Below are 16082 nucleotides of genomic sequence, written 5' to 3' on the forward strand. Positions count from 1 at the left end.
GTTATTAATCAATTCAGCTAATGTTTATCAAACACACAGTCTGTGGCAGCCACTCTAAGGGGCAGAATAATCCTACTTCTCCAAAATATAAAATTGGGGAAAAAACGACAATGTTTTTGGCCCTGACAGACGCTATCTTTAACTTAATTTTAAAAACTACTCCTCCTTTGTTTTCCTTGCATATTTCATTTGTAAAAAAGTGTCTGCTGCCAAAGTGACGTAATTTAGAATTTTATTTTGTTGTTTTTAGTTTGTTATTTTTCTGTCCCTTATTGAGCTAATTTTACTTTGTCATGCATAAACAAGTTAGAGTATAAGAGCATAAATTTTAAAGAAAAATTCTTGTTTCTGTTTATTTAGAAATAATATGATTACTAGTATTATTACCTAGAAATAAATAATAATTCTTGTTCTAAATCCTTATTTTTTTAAGGATTATTTCTTTTTTCTAAATATTAGAGAAGTCATTTAAATCCTTAGGTCTTTAGCAGTTTCACCCACAAATGAGACGAAACCTACCTTTATAATTTTATTATAAAAATTGAATTAAAATAAATGTGTATGTAACCCTGGGATTGATGCATTATGGATTTTCAATAATGAAAGCCATCAATATGTTAATGAACTCTTTTATTGATATTTATGTGTAAATATTTTAATGCTGTTCATAGTCAGTCATGTTTTTTTCACTGTACAGTTTAATCCTGTACATAAAGTGCATAATATAGACAGAACACCTAAGCATCCTATGAAGTATTACATCTTTATTCCATGGTCATGGAATAACCACGGCTAAATCTGGAAGCTGCTTAAAAATATTCTGCATTCCCTATTGGAAAAAGCCTGAACTAAACTTAATTATTTTCTGAGTTCAGAAATTGATGGTGTAGCTTCAATTATTAGCTTCCTTAGCTTTCAAGTGTATTTTTTTGTCTTTTAGTTTTTCTATACACAGCAAATTGAATTTACTTCTCAGAATAATGAAAAAAACTATTATATAATTTAGATCATTTCTTCTGATCTGTGGCCACACAATGATAATCTTTGGGAGTGAGTTAAGTATTTATTGTGTATAGCGATATTTTGAGTTTTTTAACTCATTTATTAATACTCTCTGCTTAACATATCTAATCCCTGAGACCCAAAGTATAATAACCTGGTCTGTCGCTTTAGTCACATTTTTGGCACTTGCACTTTAACTGCAAATACAGTTTTAACCATTGTATTATTTTATTATCTGTGGCCCAGTAATTAAAAGCTCTTCATTTTTAATGTTTGAGTAAGATATTCTGCTATAATCAAAATGTTATTTATTGATACCTTGGAAAATACAACATAGTATAAAATGATCCTGGCATTTGCACTGCCAGATGGAGTGCTGGTCTATACATATATAGCGCAGAAAATATACTTTCTTCCTTGCCTTTCCAACTTGTAGGAATAAATGGCATCCAAATGGTGACTACCTAAATTTTAGTTACTTTTACCTACACCTTTATAAAACAGATTCTCCAGCCTCTTCAAAAATTTACCTCAGTTTTATCTGAGTGTCCATAATACCTTTATGAATTTTCCCTCAGGCCTACTTTACTGATAGCAACTGCATGCCTCATCAGTGCCTCTGCTGTTTAGGTCCACTGGGACAACACTTTACCCTTGTGTCCTGTACACTCTCCTGGTACCAGCAAGGCTGCTCATTTTTCAGGCTTCACAGATAGCCTGCATTCCTTGTATTCCCCAATGCACTCACATGCCAATGTACTCCTTGCAGAAGAGGAGGGAAAATCCCACCCGTTTCCCCAGTGTTTGCTTTCTGTTTACTTGGGATCCAAAGGCACATTCCACGTGCCGGTGGTCTACTTTCTAAAGAGCTCAAACTTGCATACCCTGGGCCCATTCTAGGAAATTGTCCTGGACAGACACCATTCTGTCCACTTTATCCTTTTCTCTCCTGTTACCTCTCTGCACACAAACCCCTATCTCTTCTAACCAACATGTAAATTCCTCTTATCTACCAATGCATCATATATTTTCAAACATTTTAAAATCTCATTTAGGATTCAGCAGGAATCCTTCTTACATTAATAAATAGGTACTATTTGTGGTATATATGTGTGTGTGTGTGTGTGTGTGTGTGTGTGTGTGTGTGTACATTTTTACGCCTATGTACATCTCCTGGAAAGAACATGGGCCTGAACCAGCTAACCTTGTATGGAATCAGAGTTCTCTGACATATTTTCTTCCCTCCTCTTGCAGGTGACAACATGTGCCGAGTAAATAACGGAGGCTGTAGTACATTGTGCTTGGCCATTCCAGGAGGCCGAGTATGTGCTTGTGCTGATAATCAACTTTTAGATGAAAATGGGACCACTTGCACATGTAAGTGTCTTTTCATGTTACACTCATTGTTTATAGGTGTCTTTCTGAGGTACAGAAGCAGATGAAACCAAAGGAATTAAAATCAAACTTGAAAAGAGAAATTCAGGTAATGACTTAGGTATAATTCTTTTTAGACTATAAATAATCAATGGAATTAATATCTAATACACAGATGAATAATGATAATGATGAAGTTTAGCTGAGTATCTTGTCACTGCTGCATCTAGTTTAGTGAAAATTATAAATAAGTATATGCCACAGAAGAAAATATTTCTTGAAATTAAGGAACCTCACCATCAGTAGTTGTAAGTAAAAATGCATAGTTCTTGGTTACATCGATATTTATTACTTTAAATAGCATAGTAAGCTCAGTTATCTATACTTGGTGGTGAAGAGCAAGAAAGGAGGCAAAAAGAGACTTCCGGGGAATTTCTACACTTTATCAAAATAGGGAATTAACTGAATTGCTTGACCTGGATTAAAAGCACTTTATTAACTTTTGCTGACCTTCCTCAATTGACTGCATCTTGCTTTTCCAATGTGACCCTTCTGAAACTTGTCCTGTCTACACACATCATGTCCCTTAAGCACAATGACAGCAACGATGCCATGCATATATTGAGTGCAATATAAATGTTTCTGGAATGACTTAATCTTGAATTGTGTGTTACTCATGATTCTCCAGAGAAACAGAATCAATAAGATGTATACATATAGAGACGGAGAAGAAGATTTTTTTTTTTGGCTCTTGCCATTATGGAGGCTGACAGTCTCAAGATCTGCAGTCAGCAAGCTGGAATCTCAGGAGTGCCATTGGTGTAGTTCCAACCTGAATGCTGGTAGGCCTGAGACCCAGGAAGAGCCAATGTTTCAGTTTGAGTCCAAAGTCAGGAAAACAAAAACAAAAACAAAAACATCACAGTTCAAGCAATCAGGCAGGAAGAATTCCTGTTACTTGCAGGAAAGTAGGCCTTTTTTTCTATTCAGGCCTTCAGCTGATTGGATGAGGGCCTCTCACATTAGGGAGAGCAGTCTGCTTTAATTTGGTCTACTGATTCAAATGTTACTCTCATCAATAACACTCTCACAGACACAACAGAGTAACGTTAGTTTGACACAAATCCGGGCACTCTGTCGCCTAGTCAAGTTGACACATAAAATTACCATCAGAAATTGTTGAATAAATATTTCATGTATTTTTCCATTAGTTATAATGATGTCTCTGGGAGGCAGAAGAAGAAATAAGTGTAACAAAGAAGACTTCAACTTATCTGTGATGTCTTATTTCTTTTAGAGAAGAAAAGATGTGGATAAAAACATTTTAAAATGTGGATTTCTAAAGCTGATTTAATAAATAGTAACATTCGAGAAATATAAAAACATTAATGAAAAATCTATTTATAATGCAATTATTCAACAATAAGCTTCTAGGACATTTTCATGGGGATCCTTATAATTATATATCATAGAAGTTATTATTTTTTCTACTACTAATAATAATCATAGTTAACATTTATTGAATTCTTATACTGGATGTGGCATTTAAAAAAAAATGTTCATGATTCTCATTAGTCCTTACAATAATCATATAAGGAAGATACTATTACTATCTCATTTTATGATTTAAAATTTAGACTGAGAGGTTAATAACTTTTAGAAGTTCATGTAATTAGTATGTAGAACATTTGGAATTTAGATCCTAAATTATTTCATTTTGGTGATTGAACTCTTAATTATGCTGTACTTTACAAATTTTGGATCATACTAATATAAATTATTTTGTCCCTTATTTTACTTAATATGAGCATAAGCATTTTACCATGTAACTAAATGTTTTTTGTAAATATGATTTTTAATGACTGCTTTTTAAGCTATTTGTCATCTTTTCCTATTTGATGTATGGTATTATTTCTGATACATTATTATATATTATTTGTGTGTTACTATACTGTTTGTGGTTCCTTCTGTATTTTACCATATTGTCCATTGTTTGTTTGTTATATCTTCTTCTCATCTTCTTTAAGCCTTTGGAATAATATCACCAATTAAGTTCTATTTCTATTATTTTGAGTTTCAACTGTTTGAGATGAGGACTTTGGCTTCCTTCATTCTATTCTCTTCATCTTCCTTAATTTCAGTCCTTATTATAATTTAGGATTTCTGACAAGAAATATTATTTTGAATTATCAAACAGTAAGTCTCTTTAAAGATGTTTTAACATGTATAGATTTTTGGTCAACTTTACAATATTTTCTTTTAGACCTGGATCAGTGCTTCACTAGTTGTATTGGTTAGTACTCACACTTTTAGTTCTTCATTGTTTATTTATTAATTTTCACTGATGTATAGGATAGATGGAGTATAATTTGAAATAACTTCTTCAAGATGACTACAAAGAATGTATACTGTAGAGTTCTGTATTCCAAATATGTCTCCTTTGCCTTTATATGTGAATAGCAATTCTTCTGGATATTAATTGTTGACCAAACAAATTTTTCTTCAAAATTCGAGAAATATTCTTTAATTAGATTTTGAGATAATATACTTCAGAGCACAAATATGAATTTTACCCATGGGCAAGGTTTTTTTTCCCATTATTAGTTGTATTTTTAAAATTGCCTATATATTTTCCTATTTTCCTGTAGAAAATAATTCTCTGAGGTGTACTTTCTTTGATTCATCAGATGGTATCCCTTCCTTTGTTCTGTGGTATTATTTAGTAATTTCCATTTGGTAGTTGTTTGCATCAGAAGAGAGGAGATCTACCAAGACCCATAGTTTGGGAATAGACAGGGATTAAGCATTGCTTTGAACAGCATAAAATCTGTCCAGTTGCCCGGTAGATTAAATCTTATCTTAGTTATCAGGATAAATGGTATGATTTATGTTTACATTTCATAGTTTAATTTCTCCCACAGATTCTTCTAAAATTATTTTTCTGGTACAAAATGAGATCCTTTGCTATTCCAGCTGAATGATTTTGACATTTGAACAGATGAAATGCACACATACAGACGCACATACACACACAGATAGTAACCTTTGTGGACCTCCACCAGGTCTCATCCTGCCTTTGCTCTACCACCAGAATTCCTCTCAAGGATGGAAAGTAGCACTGAAGTATCTCCTTTTTATGGTAGGCACAGACCTTACAGTCAGTACTGGAGGAGCAAAGGGCCTTTTTTCCTACCTAAAAATAGACAAGCTTATTCAGTTTCTAGTGGCATAACTTAGAGAGGCTTCTGATTGAATATTTAAATCTAGTCTTCTTGGTCTTGCAAAAATGTCAAAATTCACTTAAGATAGTGTCAATACAATGATCAAGAGGCTGAATTCTCAAGGATCTTGTGAGTTTTCATTCTTTATCTTTGTTTTCATCATGGGAATTTGGAGGGAGAGCTTATACATCAGGTACTAATATCTAGATGGTTTTTACTCTTTAAATTTTCTAATTAGTTCTCTAATTTTAGTTGTGTGAGTTATAATTACCTGTATTGTTTGCCTCCAAATTATATTTCCTATTGCCTTCATTCTTATTCCCCATTAAAAATTTACAGATTCCTTATGAGTTGGCATATCTATGCGCATATTGAGATTGATTATACAAAAGATTTATCACTGGATATCTCTGTGTAAATAAAAATTAGGTGACTTTTGGCTTGTAAAGAAATACTGTACACAATATTGGCCATGCAGCTGATGTTAGGAGATTTGTTATGATAGTTCACATGTGATTATATATCTGGTGAAAATTAAAGGAAAGTTTTCTGAGACTATTGGTGTCTTTTTAATACCTATAATTCATTGATGAGTTAATCCCAATGCAAAAAAAGGGGATTAAAAAAGAAGATTGTTTTACCTATAGTTGTTACACCAAACAATGTTAAATCAACAAAAACAGGTGAGTTTTTATTTGAGAATTTGTTATTGCATTTAGTTGTCAAATTTTTTACTAGATTTTTAGTATGGCATGCAATTTGTCTAGGTTCCTTTCAAATATAATGGGAAAAATCAAGAGAAATACTATAGTAACTCATTTATTGAAAAAAAGTCAAAATGTGTTCATATAAATTATTCCAGTTTCTATTCATTAGTAAAGGTTTTTATAAGGAAATTTTAGCCTTAGTTTGCAGATGAGGAAATTAAAGTGCAAAAGGACTACAAATAGAGTTTGTGGTTTCATAGTATAGTGCAAAACAGATATCAGTGTGTCACTAACCCCTCATTAATGCTGATTGCTCTGGGCTTCTGACTTAGTTCAGGCTAGATTATAGTTTTGTGAACTGGTCTCAACTGGATTAACTCTTTAATCTGGATTAAATCTAAATATGTAAGCAAAACAAAAATACATGTGGCAACCACTGAGATACCATCATCCTGGTTTCAGTCATCCTCAGTGAATTGGCATCAAATGAACAAAAACCCATTGGCAGATGGTCAGGCCAGAATTAAACACCAACGGTTGTTTCTCAATGAACTTGTAGCAGAAGGTGATGCCAGAAGAGGCATTCACCCAGCAGAAAAATATTGGCATGTTACATGATTGACTGAGGATGAATTCTAATGCCATGCCTGGAAGGAATCAAGAATGAGAGTAGGCTAGACTCTTTGTCCTTGTGAATTTCGTGTGTCATTGTCAAGTCTTCTCACAATTAGAAATGAGGCCTGGTGTAGCGTAGTAACTGGAAACTTATTGCCCTGGAGAAGCATATGGAAAGCCAGTTGATCAATTATCAAGTGAGGTTTTTTTTAATTTATCTTGATGCCTTTGTAGGGAAAAATCACAGCATAGAAAATTAATAAATGAGGACAAGAGTAATCCTGAGAAAGGAAGTTAAGCTCCTAAAAAAATTAAAAAATGATAGTCACTATTTTTTTTAAATAGCAGCATAATTTTGTCTAGAGTAACGAGACAGTAACATAGTAAATCTTTAAATACCTCTTTAGTGGCCTGGACAGAAAAAGAAAAAGAACAGAGCTTTCCAATATGCCTTAGTCCCAAGAAAGCAACTTAAACATTGCCCCAAATATTGGTCATCCAAGGGTAGCATTGCACAGTTATATGTCAGTGGTACTCTGTGACCTCCTTCACCTTCTGGAACACCAGATACATTACTCGTCAAAAACAGTGCTCCACCATGGCTGAGCCATTTATCTGTTCAACTGTGACAAGCCTTATGTTCTAGGATATATGCAGTCTAATGTGTAGTAAAAAGTTTAAGGCAGTAAAAAGTTTAGAAGCCCCATCCAGATGAATATTTATGGCCTTCTTTGCATAGGAAGATTATGTACCACTTAGGTTAGCTGCTCAGAAGACCACTCTATCTAATGAAACGTCATCCTGCTATGATCTAAAGGAGAAAATTCCAAAACCATAGCAGCATTTTTCACGCTGCCTTCCAGTATAGGTGATCTTATACAGAGTCATCCAGCAAACTACAACTTCAAGTTTTCTTTTAGGTTTTTCTCTTAAGTTAAGATAGTTAAGAAATTCTGTACTCCCAAAATGCAAGATACAGTTTGTTAAGCAAATAAACATATCCTAATATGAAACATATAAGGACAATAGGGAAACTTTATTTTATTTTTGTCCTGGGACTAATGCTGTTATGATATAGTCAAGAGCAAATTATCAATTGAGAGAGGAGACAAGAATCAGTTTAGAATAGATTACCATACTGAGGTTGAAAAGAAGAAAAGCAAAATTGGAAATATAGACACTTGTTCATGGGCACCACAGCTTATTAAAGCAAGGCCAGGGACATATGTATTAAATCCAGTCGCTGAGCTGAGATCCAAATAGATGATTCAAAACTAAAATGAAATAAAAATGTTTATTGGTAAGGTTTCTTCATTTACTTCATTGAATCTTGACATTAGCTCTAGCAATCACTCTAGCAGTTTTTACCAAAGAAAATAATTAATTCTAGAGGGCATATTTCCCTTTGCAGTGTATTGACAAGTCACGCAGAGACCTTCTAATTCCACTGCTCTAACAGCAGGTATCATAGGATGTGTGAGAACCTGCAGTTCCTTGCCAGGCATGCCAGATTTATTTCTGATCCTGGTTAACTTAAAAGATTGTTTATTACTTTGTCAGTTTTCTTCCTGGTGAGATAATGTTGAAATATTTTTACCAGAAGTGACCCTGGCTGTAGAATTACAGGTTTTGAATTCAGTTTTCAAGTTCCCAGTGCAAAGTACAACTCTGAAGCAAAGCTTATAAGAATAGCATTTGTTAATATATGGAAAGCACTTTCTGGCTGTGCCTACATACCCAAGTGCAATATGGGTTCTGTCACATTATGCAAGTGACACTGGAAGCAAGTGACATACATGGAGCTTTTCCTATATGTTTGCTTTCTTGGCTGGTGGGGGGACTTTATCACTCTTTCTTTCTTTCTAGCTACATATCAGTCTTTTTTTCCCTTAAATTAAGCTAACTTCATTCATGTACTTGGGTGAAAGGAGAAGAGCATTAGCTGCTGAGCCAGTTGAAGTAATAGTGTTTTCCTGAAGTATTTATTCAGTCTCCAGAGGTAGAATCTCTCATTACAATAATGGCTGTAATGTAGAATTATCAGTCTCTGTTAATTCCAGTAAGTTGGGCAACAAATAATTTTGAACATCTCCTCTACATCTAGTTCTGTTCTAGGCACCGTTCTGTTCTGTATGTGGCATTATCCTTCCTACATTCAAAGACCTCAGGAAAACAACGAGATGTGTGAAAGTTAATTATAAAATAACCCCTTTATAGAAGTGTGTACAAGGTGTACAGAATACTAATCTTATTTTCTTATGAATGCTATTCCCTCTTTTTTTTTTTTTTTTATTCCCTCTTTTAATGATGCCAGATATACTTTCTTCATCATCTTGTTGATTCTTGCACAAGTTGGTAGATTGCTTGGCCATCAGCTAGGGTCTTATGATAGATGATGTTGCTACCCAGTTCCACAGTTAGGTCAACGCTGAGAAAAAGACCATGCTTTGGGATGTCTAAACTACCATCTTATCCAGATTATCACCTATCACATTAAATTTTATTGCGATAATGGACATTGCTGGCTCAAAAATAACCTGTCTTTTATCATTATGTATCCTGAGCAAACCTAGGCAGTGTTGATATCATGGTTTCTCTGTGATATAACAACTGATTCCATCTGGGAGACTTGGGTTAGGGCTGGCTTACATTAATGATGCCGAACGCCATGGGAGACTTTGAAAATCAGAATCCAGTATCTTAAAAAAATTCTTTACTATTATGAAAGGTCTGAAATTTTCCCCTAGTTGCAATCTAGCATGTCAGCCCACCAGCGTTTCATAGATTTAGACAGAAGACGTGCAATCCTTTGATCAGACACGAAGGATTTTATTACTCATGGCAAAGCAGGTTGCTTAAGTTTCATGTGCACTTTGGTTCTTTTTGCCCTACCCCACCTCCACATCATGTGAGGACCAACCTTTGCCCTGAAGAGAGACATTATCTCTACTATCCTGGTCAAGGAACAAACTTGCTCTCTGCTCTGAAAGGAAGCTCTATTTCGATCTTCCAAGGCTGTTAGCTGCATAAACATCCTTGAAAAGAAGTCCAGAATAAAAGCTGACACAAGACATGTAGAAACACCGTGGAGAAATGCCTCACCAACAAATCACAGGGGTTAGAATAGTTGTAGACAAACTTTAAAACATCAAAAATATTTGTATATGTTTTAATACCTCTGTTATTACAGATATAAGCAATGCCTAACTGCTATTACAAGTGATATTGATATGTTTGAATGACATTGATATAAATCATTATCAGCTGCAGTAGATATAAAAAAGTTATCTCAGGAGGTAAGCTCTACTGGTTCTCAAGCAATTATTCATAACCTATGATGAAAAACGTGAATGAAACCTTAGACATTACTGTCATCTGTTTTTGAAAATTTCCACATTTGTATGAGCAAACATTTAAAAATAACTGACCACCCACATACATTTGAAACAATGTTTAAAGCAAGTTTGGAAATTCTTGCTATTTGCATTTATTCTGTAATGATCGACATATCACTTGAAAAACATTTGAAACCTAAGTAGACTTAGAGAACTTCTCTCTAAATTGATTACGTTAAAGAATATTTAGTTTAGAAATATCAATTTTTTAGGGTAGTTTGTCTTTCCGTCGACAAACGAATCTTCTTAAATATAGATATAATTATTCAGAAGAAACTATAATTTCACTCTTGTATATGGACATTTTTGATCATTCCTTACAACTGTGGGTTGAGTTATTTGATCAAATGATCCCGTGAAAGCTAAGCCTTTTAAATTGGTAGGATTGTTATCAGAAGAGAATCAATGGTTTCTTGGGTTTTTCGATCCTCAAGCTATGAAACAACAGAATTGACTTACTATTTCTTTGGAGTAAACTATAGAGAGACTACAGAAAATCTTAAAGCTGAACTTAAGTGGTGAGGAAGCTGGTGACATCTCAAATCAGGTTTCTTGTCTGATGGAAATTTTTTTAAAAAACACAGAGAGACTATTGACTGTTAGGCTTAATAATTATACAGTAGAAATTAATCAAACTACTAGTTCCAGTTCTAAGTTGGGCTTATATAGAGTCAAAAGAAGAAACTATACCACCCTCAAAGATCTTAAGGTCTAATTGAACAAACAAAACGCAAAATAAGGGAAATTTGCATGTTATCAATGGTCAGTTCTAGAGATTTGAGAGAAAAGCTTGATCCTAGAGATGGTCAGACACATCCCAGATTACACCTCCACCTTTTTTTTTTTAATGTGTGTTCTTTTTCTTTTTAATTAATTAATTTTATTTTATTTATCTATTTTTTGGCTACGTTGGGTCTTCATTGCTGTGTGCAGGCTTTCTCTAGTTGCGGCGAGCGGGGGCTACTCTTCATTGCAGTGCGCAGGCTTCTCATTGTGGTGGCTTCTCTTGTTGTGGACCACGGGCTCTAGGCATGTGGGCTTCAGTAGTTGTGGCGCACGGGCTTAGCTGCTCTGCAGCATGTGGAATCTTCCCGGACCAGGGCTCGAACCGGTGTCCCCTGCATTGGCAGGTGGATTCTTAGCCACTGTGCCACCAGGGAAGTCCCTACACCTCCACTTTGTCTTGAGTCCCATACTCATTCCCAGTTGCTGCTATAAAAAGGCACCCTGGGGTTGAATAGGAGACCCAATGATCTCCCATTTTTGTTTTTATTTATTGCAATTTCCTATTTGAGATTTGTTCTCTTTCTTTCTCTCTCTGAATATGTATATATATGAATATGTATATACAGGAATATGTATATATATAATATGTATATTTACAAGATTTGTTACTTTCAAGTGACCTTACAGAAAGACAACATTAGAGAAATTGCTGCTTCAGCATTTTGTTATTGAAAAAGATTAAACAGGGAGGAAAAATTACCGTCAGTCCCTGTATACAGTGTCCGCTTGTCTGAGAGGGGACAGAAGACACCTAGGATTACCTTTGATCTAACTGAATATTTCATTCACCACACTGATTATTTTTCACCCTTAAGGCCTTAAATAAGAATCTGGATTATATGGGACGCCTTTCCTTGCCCAGCCCCACGCATAACTCTCTGAAGCAGATTCTCTGCAGTTATGGTTCAGCGTCACATTCCCTCTTCCATTCTTTGCAGCAGGGAAAATGTAAGGGTTAAGGGAGCGAAACACAGAGTGTTCTGGAAAAGCCACATATGTTTTCTCGTTATTCCTTATTATTGGCGTGCATATAGGTTTTGTGACAGTTCATCAGTCCAAAGCAGTTACCCAAAATAAAGCTGAAGGCTATCAGAACTGGGGTGGAAAAATTGGCTTCTGTTTCTTCTAGTAATAAACCAGCTTTTGATAATTCAACACCATTTTCAGTCCAAGAAATACAAATCATTTACTTTAACCATTGCCACATTTCCCTTCACTTTTCAGACTCTATTGAATCCACTCAAAGAGAACAGAAGAATAGCAACACTTCCAATTTGTGAATAAATCCCAATCAGTAGAATTCCTAACATTTGATCAGAGAACATGGGATATATGGAACATAGATTCTGAGTATATAATCATTTTGATTAACTTAATACTTCCTTGAATACTTAACCACACCTGAGTTTTTTGTTTTTTTTTTTCCACTTGCAGACCAGCGAAGTAAATACAGCCATCAATGCTGTGTGCTATTCCCTTGTCTTTTCACTTTGATTAGTTTTTGGTGTACTTATGTGTAAGGTGGAGGTAGTAAAATTCTTTGCCATGCCTTCTTCATAGATTGTCATGATGATCAGCTGAGATTATGAATGAAAGCTCTTTAAAAAGTAAAACTACAAACAACATAAACATAAGATGGTATTGTATTATTGTTGTTATTATTTATTATTTTGGAGACAGTTGCTTAAAATGAATCTTTAGAATTCTTAGTAGAATAATTATTGTCAGAAAAACCTAAAATTTTCTCATTTCCAGAGTTGGTTGCCACCACAATGTTGAGATGTTTTCATATTCTCTATAAAATGAAATGAGATCAGTATTTTGTTATTATAACAAAATTTACATTTTAATGAACTGAATATATCTAGTATTGTTTATAGACCTTGGGTTTCTTTTAACCGTAGTTAATCCTGGAGAAGAATTACCTCACATTTGTAAAGCTGGAGAATTTCGCTGCAAAAACAGACACTGTATCCAAGCTCGGTGGAAATGTGATGGCGATGATGACTGTCTAGATGGAAGTGATGAAGATTCAGTCAGTTGCTGTATGTTCTCCTTCAAGTTATGTTAAAACTGTCTGAGTCTTTGAGTGTGTGAACTATCAAAGCAGTTTGGGAAAATCTAAAAATATCATTGATGCAGATTGAACTTAGTTATTTTTTTTTTTTTCAGTCATCCTTTTATATAGAGATTAGACCTCAGATTATCTCCTTTGCATAGTTTTAAAGCACAGTTTTTCTCATCCTTCCCCATCTTTGAATATTACCATTTTGCTTGCTCCAGAAATTCTCTTCTTTCCTATTTTGTGCTGTCAGTGCCACCGTACCATTGTTAGAAGGTTGCTATAGGAGACCCTTTGGATCTCTGAATTTAAAGATGTGGAAAATCAATTTAAACTCCCCCAAGGCAGAATTACTCGTACAGAAGGTCACGATCCACTCCATTGCTCCTTGGCAACAGAGCCTTGAAGATGATCCAAGGAAACAGACATGGGTTTGGAATATGTTATTACCTAACTTCACTGGCTCAGTACATAGTAGGAAACACATAGGGACACTCAGACTATTAAAGAAATTAAAGGTTTGATTTTTCTCCCCTTTAGCTTCTATTTAGTTGTTTATCATTTGCTGTAATAGGAATAGTTTCATATTTCTGGTAGGGATGAAGAAATGTCCTACAAATATGGAAGGAAAACAATTTGAGAAGCAGATTAAGTAAACTTTTGAAAATACATTTGATAAGAATCACTACCTGAATGGTTTTGAGAGATATGAAATATTTTTACATGAAGAGAGGTATGTGACAGACATTTATCTTTTGTCTTTTGATTTAACTTATATATATTATTTTTAAAAGAAAATGATTTTTTTTTTCAATGACATTTTTTCAGTTAAAGTGGCTAAACTAATTGAGAGTTAATTGGCAACCCTCCATTTTCCTTTTTATTTCAATCAAGAATATAAAAATAAAGTTTTAAAGATTCCTTGTTAAGAATGAACAAAATTGGTTTGAGCATCTATAGCATACAATTTGGGGACAAAATTCCAAGAATATGGACTTTTAAAAAATATTTCCAAATTGTATAAAAATACATAGTACATAAATTGTAATTAATACATAAATCTAATACTACTTTCTCTTAATTTCCAAACATGCACTCTGACGTCAACATTGTGAACTTCTTATTTTCAATCCTATTACTATCTATTCTCTATAAAGTGCGCCACAAATAAAATGTTAAGTACTAAATTGATACAATTAGCCAAAAATTTTGGAGTGGGAGGAGCATTTCATCTAAGGGTAGATTTTTTTTTCCCTACTTTTTAACAGAAACAATGTATTATTTATTTATTTATTTATTTATTAATAGATCTTTATTGGAGTATAATTGCTTCACAATACTGTGCTAGTTCCTGTTGTACACCAAAGTGAATCAGCTATACATATACATATGTCCCCATATCCCCTCCCTCTTGAGCCTCCTTCCCACCCTCCCTATCCCACACATCTAGGTCATCGCAAAGCACCCAGCTGATCTCCCTGTGCTATGCTGCTGCTTCCCACTAGCTAACTATTTTACATTCGGTAGTGTATATATGTCGATGCTACTCTTACTTCGCCCCAGCTTCCCCCTTCATTAGATTAATTGCCTCATTCCTCATGACTCACAATGTTTATTCACGGTTACAGTGGATGCTCCCTGCATATCAGCTCCCTGCATAGTCACAGAGTGCATGAGTAGAGCACAGATATTTCATCACAGTATTTAGGAATTTATCCTGTAGGTCCCTGTTCTGTGTGATTGTTCTTTTCACCAACTCATAAAGAAACTCATCTCCTCTATGAGTATAGGGGGCATTACTACTGTTAACTGTAATATTAAAATTCCTAGTCAATATTTTTTTCTTTCATTATTTTCATCACATCACCCAAACCTGCACCATGTACTTTTCCTGGTGTCTTCTACTTTACGTATAGTCCGTATTCAATTCTATCAATAAATCTCATCTCTTTTAACTCTTAAGTAATTAATTTTTTATCCTTACCTCATCTAAATCTTCACTGCATAAATTAGGCTCCTACCTGAGACAAATGCAGTGGGTGTCCTGCTGTTACTCCTACCACTATTCTTCCCTTAACTAAAAAGCCCACTTTCCATGCCACTCTCTCACGTTGTCACAGCATATATACACTACCAAACATAAAATAGATAGCTAGTGGGAAGCAGCCGCATAGCACAGAGAGATCAGCTCGGTGCTTTGTGACCACCTAGAGGGGTGGGGTGGGGAGAGTGGGAGGGAGGGAGACGCAAGAGGGAAGAGATATGGGAACATGTGTATATGTATAACTGATTCACTTTGTTATAAAGCAGAAACTAACACGCCATTGTAAAGCAATTATACTCCAATACAGATGTTAAAAAAAAAAAAAAAGCCCACTTTCCACATTGCTTCCAGTGTGGTATTTGTAGAATGAAATTTAATCTTGTCATTTCAATAACTGCATAACCTACAAGATAAATTCTAAAATCTATTGACTCCACAGAAAGTACTTCCTGTTATGTCTCACATTTACGTTTTTAGCTTTAAATGTCTATCATGTATCCACTTAGCCTCTTTGTCCTTGTCATGTTGAACTACATGTAAATCTCTAAAAAATGTCCTTCTCTTTCTTCTGTGATATTGCATTGTCTGTTCCCAGTTACGGAGTTCACCGTAGTTTACCATTACGTCCATAGGGAAGTCGTTTTTGAACACCAAATATCTCCTTCTCGATACAGCCCAGTTGAGTTAAACATCTCTTGGATATTCTCTTATTATGGTAGTTGCCAAACCATATTGCAATTTTATGCTTACTTATTTGATGCATCTAATAGATGAGAAGACTTCCTGAGGAGACACACTATGACGTAGCATCTTTTTAGTCTCAGAGTCTAGAACAGCAACTAGCATGTGGATGGATGAATGACTGAATACATGGGG

The 16082-nt window shown here is 34.6% G+C and overlaps 1 protein-coding gene across 1 annotated transcript in view; it reads left to right on the forward strand.

The window, feature by feature from the left end:
- LRP1B (LDL receptor related protein 1B) overlaps positions 1 to 16082 on the forward strand; it is a 1905856-nt gene that overhangs the window by 1114616 nt on the left and 775158 nt on the right. The window contains exons 16-17 of the mRNA XM_082395829.1: positions 2257 to 2379; positions 13005 to 13145. Coding sequence (XP_082251955.1) covers positions 2257 to 2379; positions 13005 to 13145 — 264 coding nt within the window. The remainder of the gene's footprint in view (positions 1 to 2256; positions 2380 to 13004; positions 13146 to 16082) is intronic.

This window comes from Balaenoptera borealis (genome assembly GCF_965194805.1).
Source record: "Balaenoptera borealis genome assembly, chromosome: 6".
Taxonomy (NCBI): Eukaryota; Metazoa; Chordata; class Mammalia; order Artiodactyla; family Balaenopteridae; genus Balaenoptera; species Balaenoptera borealis.